At 46.4% G+C, this 15,617-nt stretch overlaps 1 protein-coding gene across 2 annotated transcripts in view; it reads left to right on the forward strand.

The window, feature by feature from the left end:
• Positions 1-14,173, forward strand: part of wasf2 (WASP family member 2) — a 116,780-nt gene extending 102,607 nt beyond the window's left edge. For both annotated transcript variants that reach the window (XM_038795185.1, XM_038795184.1), the window contains 4 exons: positions 7,916-8,046; positions 8,479-8,634; positions 8,915-9,423; positions 12,724-14,173. In XM_038795185.1, the coding sequence (XP_038651113.1) occupies positions 7,916-8,046; positions 8,479-8,634; positions 8,915-9,423; positions 12,724-12,878 (951 nt within the window). In that variant the 3' untranslated portion in view covers positions 12,879-14,173. The remainder of the gene's footprint in view (positions 1-7,915; positions 8,047-8,478; positions 8,635-8,914; positions 9,424-12,723) is intronic.
• Positions 14,174-15,617: the final 1,444 nt, after the last annotated feature.

Genomic DNA, 15,617 nt, shown 5'->3' on the forward strand with positions numbered 1-15,617 from the left:
ATACAAAACATTCTCTTCTGAAACTCCAGTCCAATGAAATAAACTCATTAGCATTCTTGCAAAATAGTTTGAGGAAAAAATGTACTTTGAATTAAAAACAAGACCTGTCAATGCTGCAGATTCAATAGGGCGAGCATCATCTGTGGATGGAGAAACAGTAGAGTAAATATTTTGGGGTGCTAACCTTTCATCAAAACTGGATGGTATTGAAAGTGCTAAACAAATTATCGACTTTCCGTAAATTAGAAACTAGTTTGGTAAAAATCTACAGTGCATGGCTAAATTGGGAAAGGGCTGCAACTTTCCAGAGAAGAGAACAAAATTTATATGAATGGGGAAACCTGGACAGGATTGGGAGAACTGAATTCTTCACACATTCCACAAAAGAGCAGGAAAGTGCCCAGTCGAGGTCCCACAGCATAATCCTTTTAGTGCTGGGGTGTGTCGATGTCCGTCTATGAAGTTCACACATTTGTGCTTTGCAGAAGAAGCACTGCATAGGTAGCAGAACCAGAAACTTGCAAAGTTTTCTTTCTCAGACCAGCACTGGTGAAAAGGAGAAGAAATTCCAGTGTTGATAAATGGCAGGAACTGGACATACAAATTCGGAAGGACACATTTGGAATTTATTAGCGGGACCTGATGGAGGGAAATGGCCCAGACTACCTGAGCTGTTCCTCGGGTAGGCTGGAGCTGCTCAAACATGGGCTTCATGCTCTCCAGATATGGCATGTATGTCAGGATGGACTGAGCGGAACCTGCCCACAGCAGGTCTCGGCACACATGCACTGTTCTTGTGGCACACCAGTTGAGTTGAAAACCACTGGTCTAAACCATACTTTTTCGGCATCACCTTGAAAAGGACAGAAGGCTTTGGAGTGAGTGCAGCGTAGGTTTACTGGAATGATGGCTCTACTTCGAGGGTTAAATTGTGAAGAGATTGTGTAACCTAAAGTTGTATTACCTGGAATTTAGACAGTTAAAATGGAAATTTAATGGGATCGAAGTGCGGGTAAATATAAATTATTTCTGCTGGTTAGGAATCTAGGACATGGGGACATAAATCTGTTTCTATTTTGTTCTGACTTTCAGGATGTGAGACTTTACAAAGGATGTTAGAAGTTTGGAATTCTTTCACAAATGGCAATTGATGGTAGAACTATTGTAAATTTCAGATGTGAGATTGATTTTTATAATCCAACAGTCTAATGGATATGGGGCAAATTGGGAGTTAGGTCATAACATCAGCCATGATCTTGGTGAATGGCAGAACAGGCTTGGAGGGCCAAAAGGTCACCTACTTGAGTAATTTTTCACAGCTAACGTGGGGTAATAGGTATTTTTGATAAATGTACTCCCAAAAAGTATTTTGTTTTTTTTTAAATAATTTTTATTGAAAAGATTTTTTACATGAGAATATTTACCCCCCCTAACCATAGACTATTACACAATATTCCCTCTTAACAGATACCCCCCCCCCCCGCCCGACCCCCCCCGCGCACGCTGTCCCTCCCCCCCTCCCCCCCCCAAAAAAACAAACAAAGCAACAATTAACATCAAACATGAACTGCGAACGAATTTGTCCGCATTACAACCTTAGATAACCCACCACCCCCGTTGTTGCCCCCCCCCCCCCCCCCCGGGTTGCTGCTGCTGCGACCTCTGCACCCTATCTTTGAGCCAAAAAGTCGAGGAAGGGCTGCCACCCGCCTGAAGAACCCTTGTACCGACCCTCTCAGGGCGAATTTGACCCTTTCCAACTGGATAAAGCTTGCCATGTCATTAATCCAAGTTTCCACGCTTGGAGGCCTCGCGTCCTTCCACTGTATCAGTATCCTTCTTCGCGCAACTAGGGACGCAAAGGCCAGTATTCCGGCCTCTCTCGCCTCCTGTACCCCCGGCTCCACCCCAACCCCAAAGATCGCTAGCCCCCATCCTGGTTTGACCCTGGATCCCACCACCCTCGACACCGTCCTTGCCACCCCCTTCCAGAACTCCTCCAGTGCCGGACATGCCCAAAACATATGGACATGGTTCGCTGGACTTCCCGAACACCTGACACATCTGTCCTCACCCCCAAAGAACCGACTCATCCTTGTCCCCGTCATATGGGCTCTATGTAGCACCTTAAATTGAATGAGGCTAAGCCTCGCACATGAGGAGGAAGAATTAACCCTCTCCAGGGCATCAGCCCATGTCCCATCCTCTATCTGCTCTCCCAGCTCCCCCTCCCACTTGTCTTTCAGCTCCTCTACTGATGCCTCCTCAGCCTCCTGCATTACTTTGTATATGTCCGATATCCTCCCCCCTCCGACCCAGACCCCCGATAGCACCCTATCGCTCGCCCCCCTGCTGGGGAGCAAGGGGAACCCTTCCACCTGGCGGCTAGCAAATGCCTTCACCTGCAAATGTCGAAACACGTTTCCCGGGGGGAGCCCGAATTTCTCCTCCAGCTCTCTCAGGCTCGCAAACCTCCCATCTACAAACAGATCCTTCAGCTGCCTGATGCCCACCCTGTGCCAGCTCTGAAATCCCCCGTCCATGTTCCCCGGGATGAATCTATGGTTCCCTCTTAGCGGTGCCTCCATCAGACCTCCCACTTCCCCCCTGTGTCGCCTCCACTGCCCCCAGATCTTGAGGGTGGCCGCCACCACCGGGCTCGTGGTGTACCTCGTGGGAGGGAGCGGCCATGGTGCCGTTACTAGGGCCCCCAGGCTTATGTTGCCACAGGACGCCCTCTCCATTCGTTTCCAAGCTGCCCCCTCCCCTTCCATCATCCACTTGCGCACCATCGACACATTAGCCGCCCAGTAATACCCCGAAAGGTTGGGTAATGCCAGCCCCCCACTCTCCCTACTCCGCTCCAAGAAGACCCTCCTCACCCTTGGGGTGCCATGCGCCCACACGTAGCTCATGATGCTGCTCGTCACCTTTTTGAAGAAGGCCCTAGGGAGGAAGATGGGCAAGCACTGAAATAAAAACAAAAACCTTGGGAGGACCGTCATTTTAACGGACTGCACTCTACCCGCCAGCGACAGCGGCACCATGTCCCACCTTTTAAATTCCTCCTCCATCTGTTCCACCAGCCTAGTGAAGTTCAACTTGTGGAGAGTCCCCCAGTTCCTAGCCACCTGCACCCCTAAATATCTAAAACTCTTTCCTGCTCTCTTCAACGGGAGTCTCCCGATTCCCTCTTCCTGGTCCCCTGGGTGTATCACAAATACCTCACTCTTACCCAAGTTTAACTTGTACCCCGAAAAGTCCCCGAATTCTGCTAGCAGTTCCATCACCTCCGGCATTCCCCCTTCTGGGTCTACCACATATAGCAGCAGGTCGTCCGCGTATAGCGATACCCGGTGCTCCTCCCCGCCCCTTGTCAGCCCTCTCCACCCCCCTGAGCCCCTCAGTGCCATCGCCAACGGTTCAATTGCCAGTGCGAAGAGCAGGGGGGACAAGGGGCACCCCTGTCTGGTCCCCCGGTGGAGCCCAAAATACTCCGATCTCCTACCATTCGTCACTACACTTGCCGTCGGGGCCGAATAGAGCAGCTTCACCCATTTAATAAATCCCTCCCCAAATCCAAACCGTTCCAGCGTCTCCCACAGGTACTTCCACTCCACCCTATCAAATGCTTTCTCCGCGTCCAATGCCACCACTATCTCCGCCTCCCCCTCCACTGCCGGCATCATGATGACGTTTAGCAGTCTCCGCACGCTCGTATTAAGCTGCCGCCCTTTCACAAAACCCGGCTGGTCCTCGTGTATCACCCCTGGCACACAATCCTCTATCCTGGTAGCCAGGATCTTTGCCAGCAGCTTGGCGTCCACATTCAGGAGCGAGATAGGCCTATATGACCCACACTGCACGGGGTCCTTGTCCCGCTTCAAGATCAGAGAGATCAGTGCCTGTGACATTGTCGGGGGCAGAGCCCCCCCCTCCCATGCCTCGTTGAAGGCTCGCACCAGCACAGGGCCCACCAGATCCGCATATTTTTTGTAAAATTCCACCGGGAACCCGTCTGGCCCCGGCGCCTTCCCCGACTGCATATGCCCAATCCCCTTGACTAGCTCCTCTAACCCTATCTGCGCCCCCAGCCCCTCTACCAGCTCCTCTTGGACCTTGGGGAACCTCAGTTTGTTCAAGAAGCCCTCCATCCCCCCTCCCCTCGTCGACGGCTCTGACCGATACAGCTCCTTATAGAAGTCTCTGAAAACCCCATTTACTTCTGGCCCCTTCTGCACTACGTTCCCACCCCTCTCCCTTACTCCCCCAATTTCTCTAGCCGCATCCCGCTTGCGGTGCTGATGCGCCAGCATCCTACTCGCCTTCTCCCCATACTCATAAATCGCGCCCTGCGCCCTTCTCCACTGTGTCTCCGCCTTTCTAGTGGTCAACAGGTCAAACTTAGCCTGCAAACTACGCCGTTCCCCCAGCAGCCCCTCCTCTGGTGCCTGCGCATATTTCCTATCCACGTCCAGAAGCTCCCCCACCAGCCTCTCCCTCTCCTGTCTCTCCCTCCTTTCCCTATGTGCCCGTATGGAGATCAGCTCCCCCCGGATCACCGCCTTCAGGGCCTCCCATACCATCCCCACCTGCACCTCCCCCGTGTCATTAATGTCCAGATATCTATCAATGCACTTCCGGACCCTCTTACACACCTCCTCATCCGCCAGCAACCCCACATCCAGACGCCACAGCGGACGCTGGTCTCGCACCCCTCCCATTTCCAAATCTACCCAGTGTGGCGTGTGGTCTGAGACCGCTATGGCCGAGTACTCCACTTCCCGTACTTTCGGGATCAGTCCCCTGCTTAATACAAAAAAGTCAATTCTAGAATAGACTCTGTGGACATGGGAGAAAAAGGAATACTCCCTCGCCCTCGGCCTCCCAAACCTCCAGGGGTCCACCCCTCCCATCTGCTCCATAAACCCCTTTAACACTTCTGCCGCTGCCGGCCTCCTACTCGTCCTTGAACTCGATCTGTCCAACACGGGGTCCAGCACTGTGTTGAAGTCCTCCCCCATGATCAGGCCCCCTGCCTCCAGGTCCGGAATGAGGCCCAGTAGGCGCCTCATGAAGCCAGCGTCGTCCCAGTTCGGGGCATACACGTTAACCATCACCACTTTCTCCCCCTGCAGCCTACCATTCACCATGACATATCTACCCTCTTTATCCGCCACCACCTCCGCCGCCACGAACGACACCCTCTTCCCTACCAGGATCGCCACCCCTCGGTTCTTTACGTCCAGTCCTGAGTGGAACACTTGTCCCACCCACCCCCTTCTCAGGCGGACCTGGTCCGCCACCTTCAAATGGGTCTCTTGTAGCATTGCTACATCCGCCTTCAGCCCCTTCAAATGCGAGATTACTCTCGTTCTCTTGACCGGCCCATTCAGCCCCCTCACATTCCAAGTTATCAGCCGGGTCGAAGGGCAGCCCGCCCCTTTCCCCCGCCGACTAGCCATATCCTGTCCCCTGCTCGCCCCGAGTCAGCCCTCCCTTTCTGACCCGCTCCCCATGGCGATGGCCCCCCCCCCCCCCACCCCTCCAGTCCTCAACTTCTCCTCCCTGGCCTTTTCAGCAGCAACCCGGTGGCCCCCCCCCTTCCCCCCTCCCCCCCTCCCCCCCCAGGCTAGGACCCTTCCTAGCCGCGACGCACCCTCCATAGTACTTCCGTGAGTCAGCTGATTTACGCTGACCCGGCTGCCCCTGCCACACTCCGGCTCCTCCCGGCATGGGGGGACGTCCCCCCACTTACCACCCCTCCTTGACCCCGCCCCAGCGCGGGAAAGGGAGCCATTGCTGACCACGCCCCTTACTCCCACCCCCCTCCCTCCTCTGCCCCGTGCGCGGGAAACCAGAGGAAAGCCCGCGCTTTCGCCCTGTCCCTCCCCGCCCCTCCATCTTCAGTTCCACCCCCGTCCCCGATCTCCCCCCGATGAATACAAAACAACCAAAAACCCCACAAGAAACACATACCCCCGGCACTCCCCTCCCACCATAACATTATAAATAACAGGAAAAAGAGAGAAAAAACTGGTATAGAGAACAAAAAGGGTCCAAAAATACGGCCAAGTGAAAATCCAGCCAACAGAAAGCCACGTGTCCAGCTTAAAGTACCAGAGCGACAACGACCGCCAAGTATCCCCTGGTTCTAGTTCGAGTCCAGCCTTTCTTCCTGGACAAAGGCCCACGCCTCCTCCGGGGACTCGAAATAGTGGTGCTGGTCCTTGTAGGTCACCCACAAGCGCGCTGGCTGCAGCATCCCGAATCTAATTCTCTTGGCATGCAGCACCGCCTTCGTCCGGTTGAACCGGGCCCGCCGCTTTGCCACCTCCGCACTCCAGTCCTGAAAGATCCTCACCGTCGAGTTCTCCCATTTGCTGCTCCTCTCTCTCTTGGCCCACCTCAGCACCCTCTCCCGGTCACTGAATCGCTGGAACCGAACCAGCACCGCCCTCGGGGGTTCGTTTGCTCTTGGCTTCCTGGCCATTACTCTGTAGGCCTCCTCCAATTCCAGGGGCGAAGGGACGGCCCCTGCCCCCATCAGTGAGCCCAGCATTTCTGCCACATACCCCTGAAGGTCCGACCCCTCCAGCCCTTCTGCCAGGCCCAGGATCCTCAGGTTTTTCCGCCTCATGCGGGTATCCATCTCCTCCAATCGGTTCTGCCATCTCAGGTGGAGTGCCTCGTGCACCTCCACCTTTCCCACGAGGACCGTGGCCTCCTCCTCCCTCACAGTCATCTCCTGCTGCAGCTCCCGAATTGACGCCTCTTGGGTCGCCTGCGCCCCCATCAGCCTGGTGGTTGTCGCGTTCATCGACTCCAGCAGCTCCACTTCCAGCTCCGTGAAGAAACGCAGGAGAGCGGCCTGCTGCTCCGCCGCCCATGTCCTCCAGTCCTCGGGTGCGCCGCCGGCCGCCATTTTGGATTTCTTCCCCCGCTTTTTTCGGGGAGCTGCTGCCGCTTCTTTTCCTGCCCCACTTCGGGTGACGACCATAAATTTGACGGGGTTCTCCTCTGGGAACCTTCCTCCACCGGGAATTGCCGTTCCAGCGCCGTTAGGGGCCCTCCAATCGGCCCGAAAACACCTTCCTCGCAGGAGCAGCCAAACGTGCGACTTAGCTGGTCATAGCCGCAACCGGAAGTCCTCCCAAAAAGTATTGTGTAATAAAAGCAAAATACTCTTCACATATGAAAATCCGCAATAGAAGTGGCATGGTGGCACTATGGTTAGCGCTGCTGCCTCACAGTTCCAAAGACCCAGCTTCAATTCCGGCCTTAGATGACTGTGGAGAGTTTGCACTTTATCTCCCCGTGGCTGTGTGGGTTTCCTCTGGGTGCTCTGGTTTCCTCCCACAGTCCAAAGATGTGCAGGTTAGGTGGATTGGCCATGCTAAATTGTCCTTTGTGTCCAAAAGGTTAGGTGGGATTACAGGGATAGGGTAGAGGCGCGGGCTTAAATAGGGTGCTCTTTCCAAGGGCCGTTGCAGACTCTATGGGCCAAATGCCCTCCTACTGCACTGTAAATTCTAGATCTGGCAGCATCTGTGGAGAGAGAAACAGTTAACTTTTTGAAACATATACAGAAGTCTAGAAGAATTATATTGACTCTCTCTCCACAGGTGTTACCAAAGACCTGCTGAATTCAGACAGCTTTTTCTGTATGCATTATTTATTACTGCATAATAAGTATACTGCTTGTTCACTTGTAAATTGCAATGTAAAATAAAAACGTAATCCTTTACTGGGGTCAAGAAAAATCTACGGAGAGAAAAGCAATTGGTGTGTTGGTTCAACAACTTCCGTCAGAACTGTGATATGAATGTACTTTAGTTTATCTATTTTGTTTCAAATCACAAGTCTTACAAAACACTGAATGAAATGTGCCAATTGCTATTCTGACTTTATCTAGAAAGAAAAAAGGGATGTTTCAAACAGAGGAAATCTCAATCCACGGAAAATAAGAACTCGGAAAGAAGAATGGGAGAGGTTGAAAATGGGCAAGGAATTTGTGGAAGCTAAATCTGTGGCAGAAGAAGCCATGTAAGTTTTGCCATATTTATAATCTAATATTAATAAAAAATATAAGTAGTTGTTCGTGCAGAACATGAGTATTGCACACAGGCACAATACTGAAGTGGGGTAATTTTGCACCCAAATGAAACATGATCCCTTGTATGTAGTAACAAAAAATACAAAGGACAAGCTTGCAAATCACAAGTATTAGGTCCAAAAACCTTTATGAAAAAGCAACAAAATGTACGTTTCTGACCCAAAATCCTTGTACGAACAATTAATAACCGCAGAATTATTTCTACTTGCCACTAGCTCGTCACTGCACATCCAGCTTGCCAGATATAGTGCAAAAGTATGTGGATTATTTATTGTGATGTCTGTATACCTTGAACAAAATTAAAATATCCTGAACGGTGATATTTGGATTGCCAGTTTTACAGATAATTGTTTATTTTACAGATCCAATAACCATGAGATCTATCCTAATGGAACCATAGGTTCTGACGGAAATGAAGATCTTGTTTATAGAACTCACGGAACATATCGTGATTCAGTCATTCCTCCTCCTCCAGCATCCCCAGGGGCTGATTTACCACCTCCACCACCTGATTTTGAGTAAGTTAAATTAAAAGTATATGAATAAGCATATTGTTAATAGATCTTTGGAAACTTTATAACATTGAGTAATATGACTAATTTTTAATTCATGAAGTTGTACAAGAATTAATTCCTTCACTCACTGACTGTTCAAAAGACAGTTTGAGCAGTGATAGCCCAATTTGAACCAGTGTTTCACTTAGTCATGATTTTCAGAAACGCAACCACAACTTGAAATGAGGACTTTATGTGCATGGGAATTGCAATTTTGTGCTAATTGTTTTTATTTTTCTTGCAGTTATGCCATGGATGTGCCAAAGGATTCTTCAAACCATAAAAGGATTAGTCTTGGCAGCCCGACTATTCCTCCTCCAGCACCACCTCCTGGCCCACCAATGGGAATCGGACCTGCTCCACCACCAGCTCCTCCTCCCCCACCACCATTCATGGGAGCTGAGGGACATGCACCTCCTGTTGCTCCACCTCCACCCCCTCCCTCAATGCCTCCAATGAAATTTAATCAAAATTTCCATTGTATTGATGCTCCATCAGTTCCTCCTCCTCCTCCTCCAACTGATCAGTTCCCTGCTGCTCCTGTCCAGCCATTCCTATCCTCTGGAGGAGGAAATGCCCCTCCACCACCCCCACCCCCTCCTCCCCCTCCTGGCCCACCACCTCCAGGCCCACCGTCATTATCCTTTAACAGTGCCTCAGTGCCACCACCTCCAACTTCGGAGCCAAAACCCAAAGCCTCTGTGCCACCAGCAAGTGATGCTAGGACTGACTTGCTGTCAGCTATTCGACAAGGTAAAGCTGGTTTTGTACTTTGATTAGTTGTACAGAGGGAGTGTCAAATGGATACAATTAGGTTTTTGTCCAGTTAAGTAAAGTTGGAGTTAAAATGTGCTTGCATTGAAGGCTATTTCTTGCTGAAGTTCATTGTTTTCTCCATGCAGCTAGTGCATGACTGTTCAGATTACTGTTACATCTTGAACTCCAACATAGCTGAAAAAATTCTTGATTGATATATAACTTTGGTTTACAGATTGTTTTTTAAATGTTGTTTCATATAAGGGGACATTTTGAGAGTTCTGCAAATACTTTGGTTTTAACCTGGTCAGTTGAGAGTAAGCCTATCGCATCTGATAACTAATTTATCTTTGGAATCAATTTGACATTGAATAATACCATTAGTATACAATGCTGATCAAATCCACAGTACTTCAGTAGCAAAATAATAAATAGTGAAGAAGGGAACTTTATGAATAATAACTATTATTTAAAATGAAGTTAAAGAAAACTAGATTTGTTACATTTTCAGTTACAATTTAATTCAACGGGAAAATCTGCTTGTGCATATGAATAATTAAGGGGTTTAATTGTACTATACATATCAGGAAGATATGTGAAGAAATTTCCCCTCTGGTCTCTTTTGTATCTCCCCCCTCACCTTAAATCTATGCCGTCTAGTTCTAGATTCCTCTACCTTTGGGAAAAGATGTTGACTATCTACCTCTTCTGTGCCCCTCATTATTTTATAAACATCTAAGATCACCCCTAAGCCTCCTATGCTTCTGGGAAAAAAGTCCCAGCCTCTCCTTATAGCTCAGACCATCAAGTCCTGGTAGCATCCTCGTAAATCTCTTCTGCATTCTTTCTAGTTTAACAATATCCTTCCTATAATAGGGTGAACTGAACACAGTATTCCATGTGTGGTCTTACTAATGTCTTGTACAACGTCAACAAGATGTCCCAACTCCTGTATTGCATATTCTGACCAATAAAACCTAGCATGCTGAATGCCTTCTTCACTATCCTGTCCACCTGCGACTCCACCTTCAAGGAGCTATGAACCTGTACCCCTACAGGTCTGTAACTCTTCCCAACTCTCTACCATTAACTCAATAGGTCCTGCCCTGATTTGATCTGCCAAAATGCATCACCTCACATTTATCCAAATTAAACTCCTTCTGCCATTCACGGCCCACTGGCCCAATTGGTCAAGACCATGTTGCAATCTTATATAACCACCTTCACTATCCACTGTGCCACCAGCTTGTGTCATCGGCAAACTTGCTAACCAAGAAAAGAAAAAGTGATTATAAATGCAAACTAGTGAACATAAAGGCAGACTGTAAAAGCTTCTTTAGGTATGTCCAAAAGAAAAGATTAGCTGGGACAAATGTTGGATGCATTACAGAGGGGGACAGGAGAATTTTTAATGGTGAATAGGGAAATGGTGGGGAAGTTTAACAGTTACTTTGCCTTCATGAAAGAAGGTGCAGGAAATCTCTGAGGAATACTCAGTAGTCAGGGGATTTGTGAAACTGAGGAACTAAAATAAATTAGTGTTAATAAAGAGGTAGTACTTAAAGTCAACTAGGTTGAAGGTTGACAAATTGCCTGGACCAAATGAACTTTATCCCAGAGTGTTGAATGAGATGACTAGAGAGATAGTGGTTGTCTTTCAAAATTCTTGAAAGTTTCCTGCGGATTGGAAAGTAGCAAATGTAGCCCCACTGTTTAAGAAGGGAGGAAGATGGAGATTTACAGACCATATTAGTAGTGGAGAAAATGTTAGAATCTATTATAAAGGATATGATAACTGGGCATTTACTGTTACTGGCCATTAGCTCACTGGGCTAAATTGCTGGCTTTTAAAGCAGACCAAGCAGGCCAGCAGCACGGTTCGATTCCCGTACCAGCCTCCCTGGACAGGTGCCGGAATGTGGCAACTAGGGGCTTTGCACAGTAACTTCATTGAAGCCTACTCGTGACAATAAGCGATTTTCATTTTTTTTGGGGGGCAGCAGGGTAGCATGGTGGTTAGCATACATGCTTCACAGCTCCAGGGTCCCAGGTTCGATTCCCGGCTGGGTCACTGTCTGTGTGGAGTCTGCACGTCCTCCCCCTGTGTGCGTGGGTTTCCTCCGGGTGCTCCGGTTTCTTCCCACAGCCCAAAGATGTGCGGGTTAGGTGGATTGGCCATGCTAAATTGCCCGTAGTGTCCTAATAAAAGTAAGGTTAAGGGGGGGGTTGTTGGGTTACGGGTATAGGGTGGATACGTGGGTTTGAGTAGGGTGATCGTGGCTCGGCACAACATTGAGGGCCGAAGGGCCTGTTCTGTGCTGTACTGTTCTTTTTAAAAAAAAAAAAAAAAATTTAGAAAAGAATGGTAAAATTGGATATAAGGTTTGAAAAACAGTACTTTGGTGATACTAAAAGCAGGGACATATCTCAGGATAAAGGGTTGACCATTTAGGACTTTGATAAGGAGGAATTTCTTCACTGAGAGGGTTGAATCTTTGGAATTCTCTCCCCCAGAGGACTCTGGATACTTAATCATTGAGCATGTTCAAGACAGAGATCGATAGATTTCTAGATACTAATAAAATCAAGCGATTATGGAGATGGTGCGGGGAAAGTGGCACTGAGGTAGATAATCAACGATGATCTAATTTAATGACAGAGCAGGCTTGACAAGCCAAATTTCATTCTCCATGTTCCTATTTTCCTATCTCAACCTCATCCTTGGACATAATGGCTTTGCCCCTTATATTTTAACATAAAGACATACCCCCGAGGGTGCTTCTATGTTGAGATACTTTTGTGGTTTCTGACCTGCGTCAGCAGTGCCCACTTCTCTTGGTGCTCCCGCATTGAAATGGCAACATAAGGAGCCTGCCTACCATTCCTTAGGACAGGAACACAAGAGGTGACAAATTAGGGGGCTAACGTCAAGTAAATTACGGTGGAGGGTTGCTATCCGCATGTAACACCCCAATCTCATCTTGTGCTTATTGTCACTGCTAGATGGTGGTTTCTTGTTTTATTGAAAAATTTTGAACGCCATTTCAATTTGGTATGGCTTTATAGCAACATCTCTTTTTGTAGAACAATGGAAAGTTTGAGAATAGAATGAAATTGGATTACAGAGATGCTGACAAACTGTCGCGAGTTTGATTTTAGGATGCTAATATCTTGTCAATCTCCAGCATTGGAATGCTGTTGCATTAAATTTGATCTAAAGCTGCAACCTGGACTCAGCCAGATTACCTATTTTTGATGTGAACCTAGCATTTCAAACACTTTTTGTTTGTTCACTAGGCTTCCAGCTTCGTAAAGTTGAAGAACAACGAGAACAAGAGGAAAAGCGGGACCGGGTTGGAAATGATGTGGCAACGATCTTGTCCAGACGTATCGCGGTTGAATATAGTGATTCTGAAGAATCAGAGTTTGATGATGAGGAATGGTCTGACTAAGCTAGGCTATGCTGGCACATCACCAACTGCCAATATTCTTCTGTTTGAAAAGCCAAATCTTTTCCAACAATGTCTTCACACATAGATGTAGTACTCTAATGTATTATTTGCACAGGCTGTGAATCTGTTGGGAAGGTGCATGTCAGACAAGAAAACACTTGGCATTATTATGGAGGGCTTATCATATGTGAAGTGCCACATTTACAAAGCAATAAAACTTGTCCTTTTTGGATTCACCATACGCACTGCATGTACTCAAACATTTTAACAAGGAGGATAAATGTGCTAAAAACCACTGGATTCCTAAAATGAAAATATCTTGCTGTGTTGTTTCAGACTTTAATTGCAGTGCACATGATCATCCAACAATAAAATTATATTTATCCGCCAATATTTTCTTCTATATAAATTAATGGTATTCTGCCTTTTAATCAAATACTGTAGTTAAAATGATGGAATTCTATAATCTTGTACATCAGCTATATGAAAATATATACGCAGATATAGTTTAGAGTCCATGTTCACATTTGAGTGTATATTGGGTTTAAATAAATCCTTTAAAATGTTCCTATTGATTTAAATCATACCTACATGTATTTTGTGTAATTAGCAATGTCACCAAAGTGCTTTATTGAAAATGTTTTAAAGGGAACATATGTAAAATGTCTTTTGTAGGAATCTTCAGGCCCTAACAGTTTCTTTTTCAATATGGCAACATGTTCCTACAAGTACCAACTTCCTGTATTAATTGCCTACAAGTATACACTGGTAATTGTCTGTAAGGAAGCATTTAATGATAGACCAAATAAAATGACTCTAAACTTATGAGGGAACTGTAATTTAATCTTTGCTTTGTTTACATCATTTGTAAGTGTTTCTACACCTTGCTTATGCAATCATGGATGTGAGGAGCTTCACTGACAAAACTATGCAAATTTAGTGCGAATCAAAAATAACTATGGAATATTATGTACAATAAAATTAAGTGTTCAAAATGATCTTGATCTAAATTGAACAGATTATTTTCTTAGTGCTTTCAGGTAGATTTTGTAATTATACAGCATCAAAATCGGGTAGCTGGGTTAATTAATTTCCTCCCCTCTGCTCTTCTCTTCCTGGTGTGGGCATTTATCTGGAGTTATTCCCAAGTAATTTCAATAGAACTTACCAAGACTTAACTATAGCAGGGATGCTCACAAGAATGTATTTAATTAGAATTATATGTAACTAAAGATCATGTGCAGAATTTGCTATGGATCTCCCTGAAGATTGATAAAATAAATGATTACAAAAACTGTTGTACTTAATTGGGCCTGATTTCTTTTAATATGCATTATTAAATTTTCCTCCTTTCACTTAAGTCATGACTACACCATTGCTTTAGAAATTTGCCTTAGAAATTTTGGTAAACTGAAGTTGCATTGAGCATGTCAAATGTGAATTGTGAAAAATGCAGGATTTATCCAAAACATCTTCATTAATTAGTTTGCAGTTCAGCTCAACATGGCAAATATTGATGGTGACGAGTATTGTAAGTCTCTGAGCTGATGTGTAATAAAGTAGGAAAAGGGAAATGTCCTTCAATTTCCAAAGTAGAAAGGAAGACAAAAGGTAATTTAAGTGATGGGAGTATATTGCATTTTGTTTCTCTCGTCACGTGAAACCTCAATGAGAATAACCAGCCCAGTCACTGTGTAACAATTATTAAAGACTATCAAATTAAAGGAAAGACAACTGCACACAAAACAGCGCAACAATACTCTTGGACAATTAAGAATATGAATCCCTAAACACATACACAGTTTATGTAGAAAGTAATCTTAATACCAAAATATATCAAGATCCCTGAACGTAGGACTTGCCCTTTCCCCAAACAACATCAAAATATATCAAATTCCGCTTACAGTTACCATACAATACAGGGCTGATAATCAAGTATGGGAAATTTAATTTCCTGATCCAGCAAGATCTAAATTGCCTTTACAAAAGGTTTCCGCAAAACCTTGGCTCTAAGACGTAAAGTACAACTGGCCGTCTGCTGTAAACTGGTGTCTCAGGCTTTAGATGAAAATTGGCCTGTCTGCTTCTGAGGGTGTTGACAATTATACCATGCTCCTCTTTGATTCTTCATTCAGTGTACTTGGCTTTCTGCCTCCAGTTCCTTGACTCTAGCAATTAGCATGTGTTTACCTCCACTGATCTCTCAATCATTTATATAAGCTATTTCCAGCAATATGGTGATTTACACCTGATTGTGTGCAGATGCCTACTATTTTCTGTTACTGGGAAAGTTGCATCTCCGCAAGTCTTTTGAATGTTGGCTACCACTGTCGCGAGGCAGATTTCTCCCTGACGCTTGGCAGATCGTATCCTATGCCTTGTTAAATTTATTTTACTGCTGTTACTAGGCAGATCCATGGTACATGCTCGTTCTCTTTCCCCCCCCCCCCCCCCCCCCCCCCCCGGCTTAAAAATGAAACGTCTTAAGTTGAAAGATGTTTCATTTCTCAATCCTTATTAGTTCCATCTTAAACATCAGAAAATTCCAAAGCATACGTTTTGTTGGAGGGAAGAAAAACCTCAAAGTCTGTTCTCGACCGCGTGGTATTGGTAAAACTTTGTTTGATTCAGAAGAACTGTGTGCACACAGGAGAGAGAGATTCTGTGACCATCCTGCAGCTTGCAAAAGTCAGCTCTGTCTGTCCTCCAAATTACATGCATATATATTTAAAGTTCTTT

The sequence above is a fragment of the Scyliorhinus canicula genome, chromosome 1 (genome assembly GCF_902713615.1).
Source record: "Scyliorhinus canicula chromosome 1, sScyCan1.1, whole genome shotgun sequence".
Classification (NCBI taxonomy): Eukaryota; Metazoa; Chordata; class Chondrichthyes; order Carcharhiniformes; family Scyliorhinidae; genus Scyliorhinus; species Scyliorhinus canicula.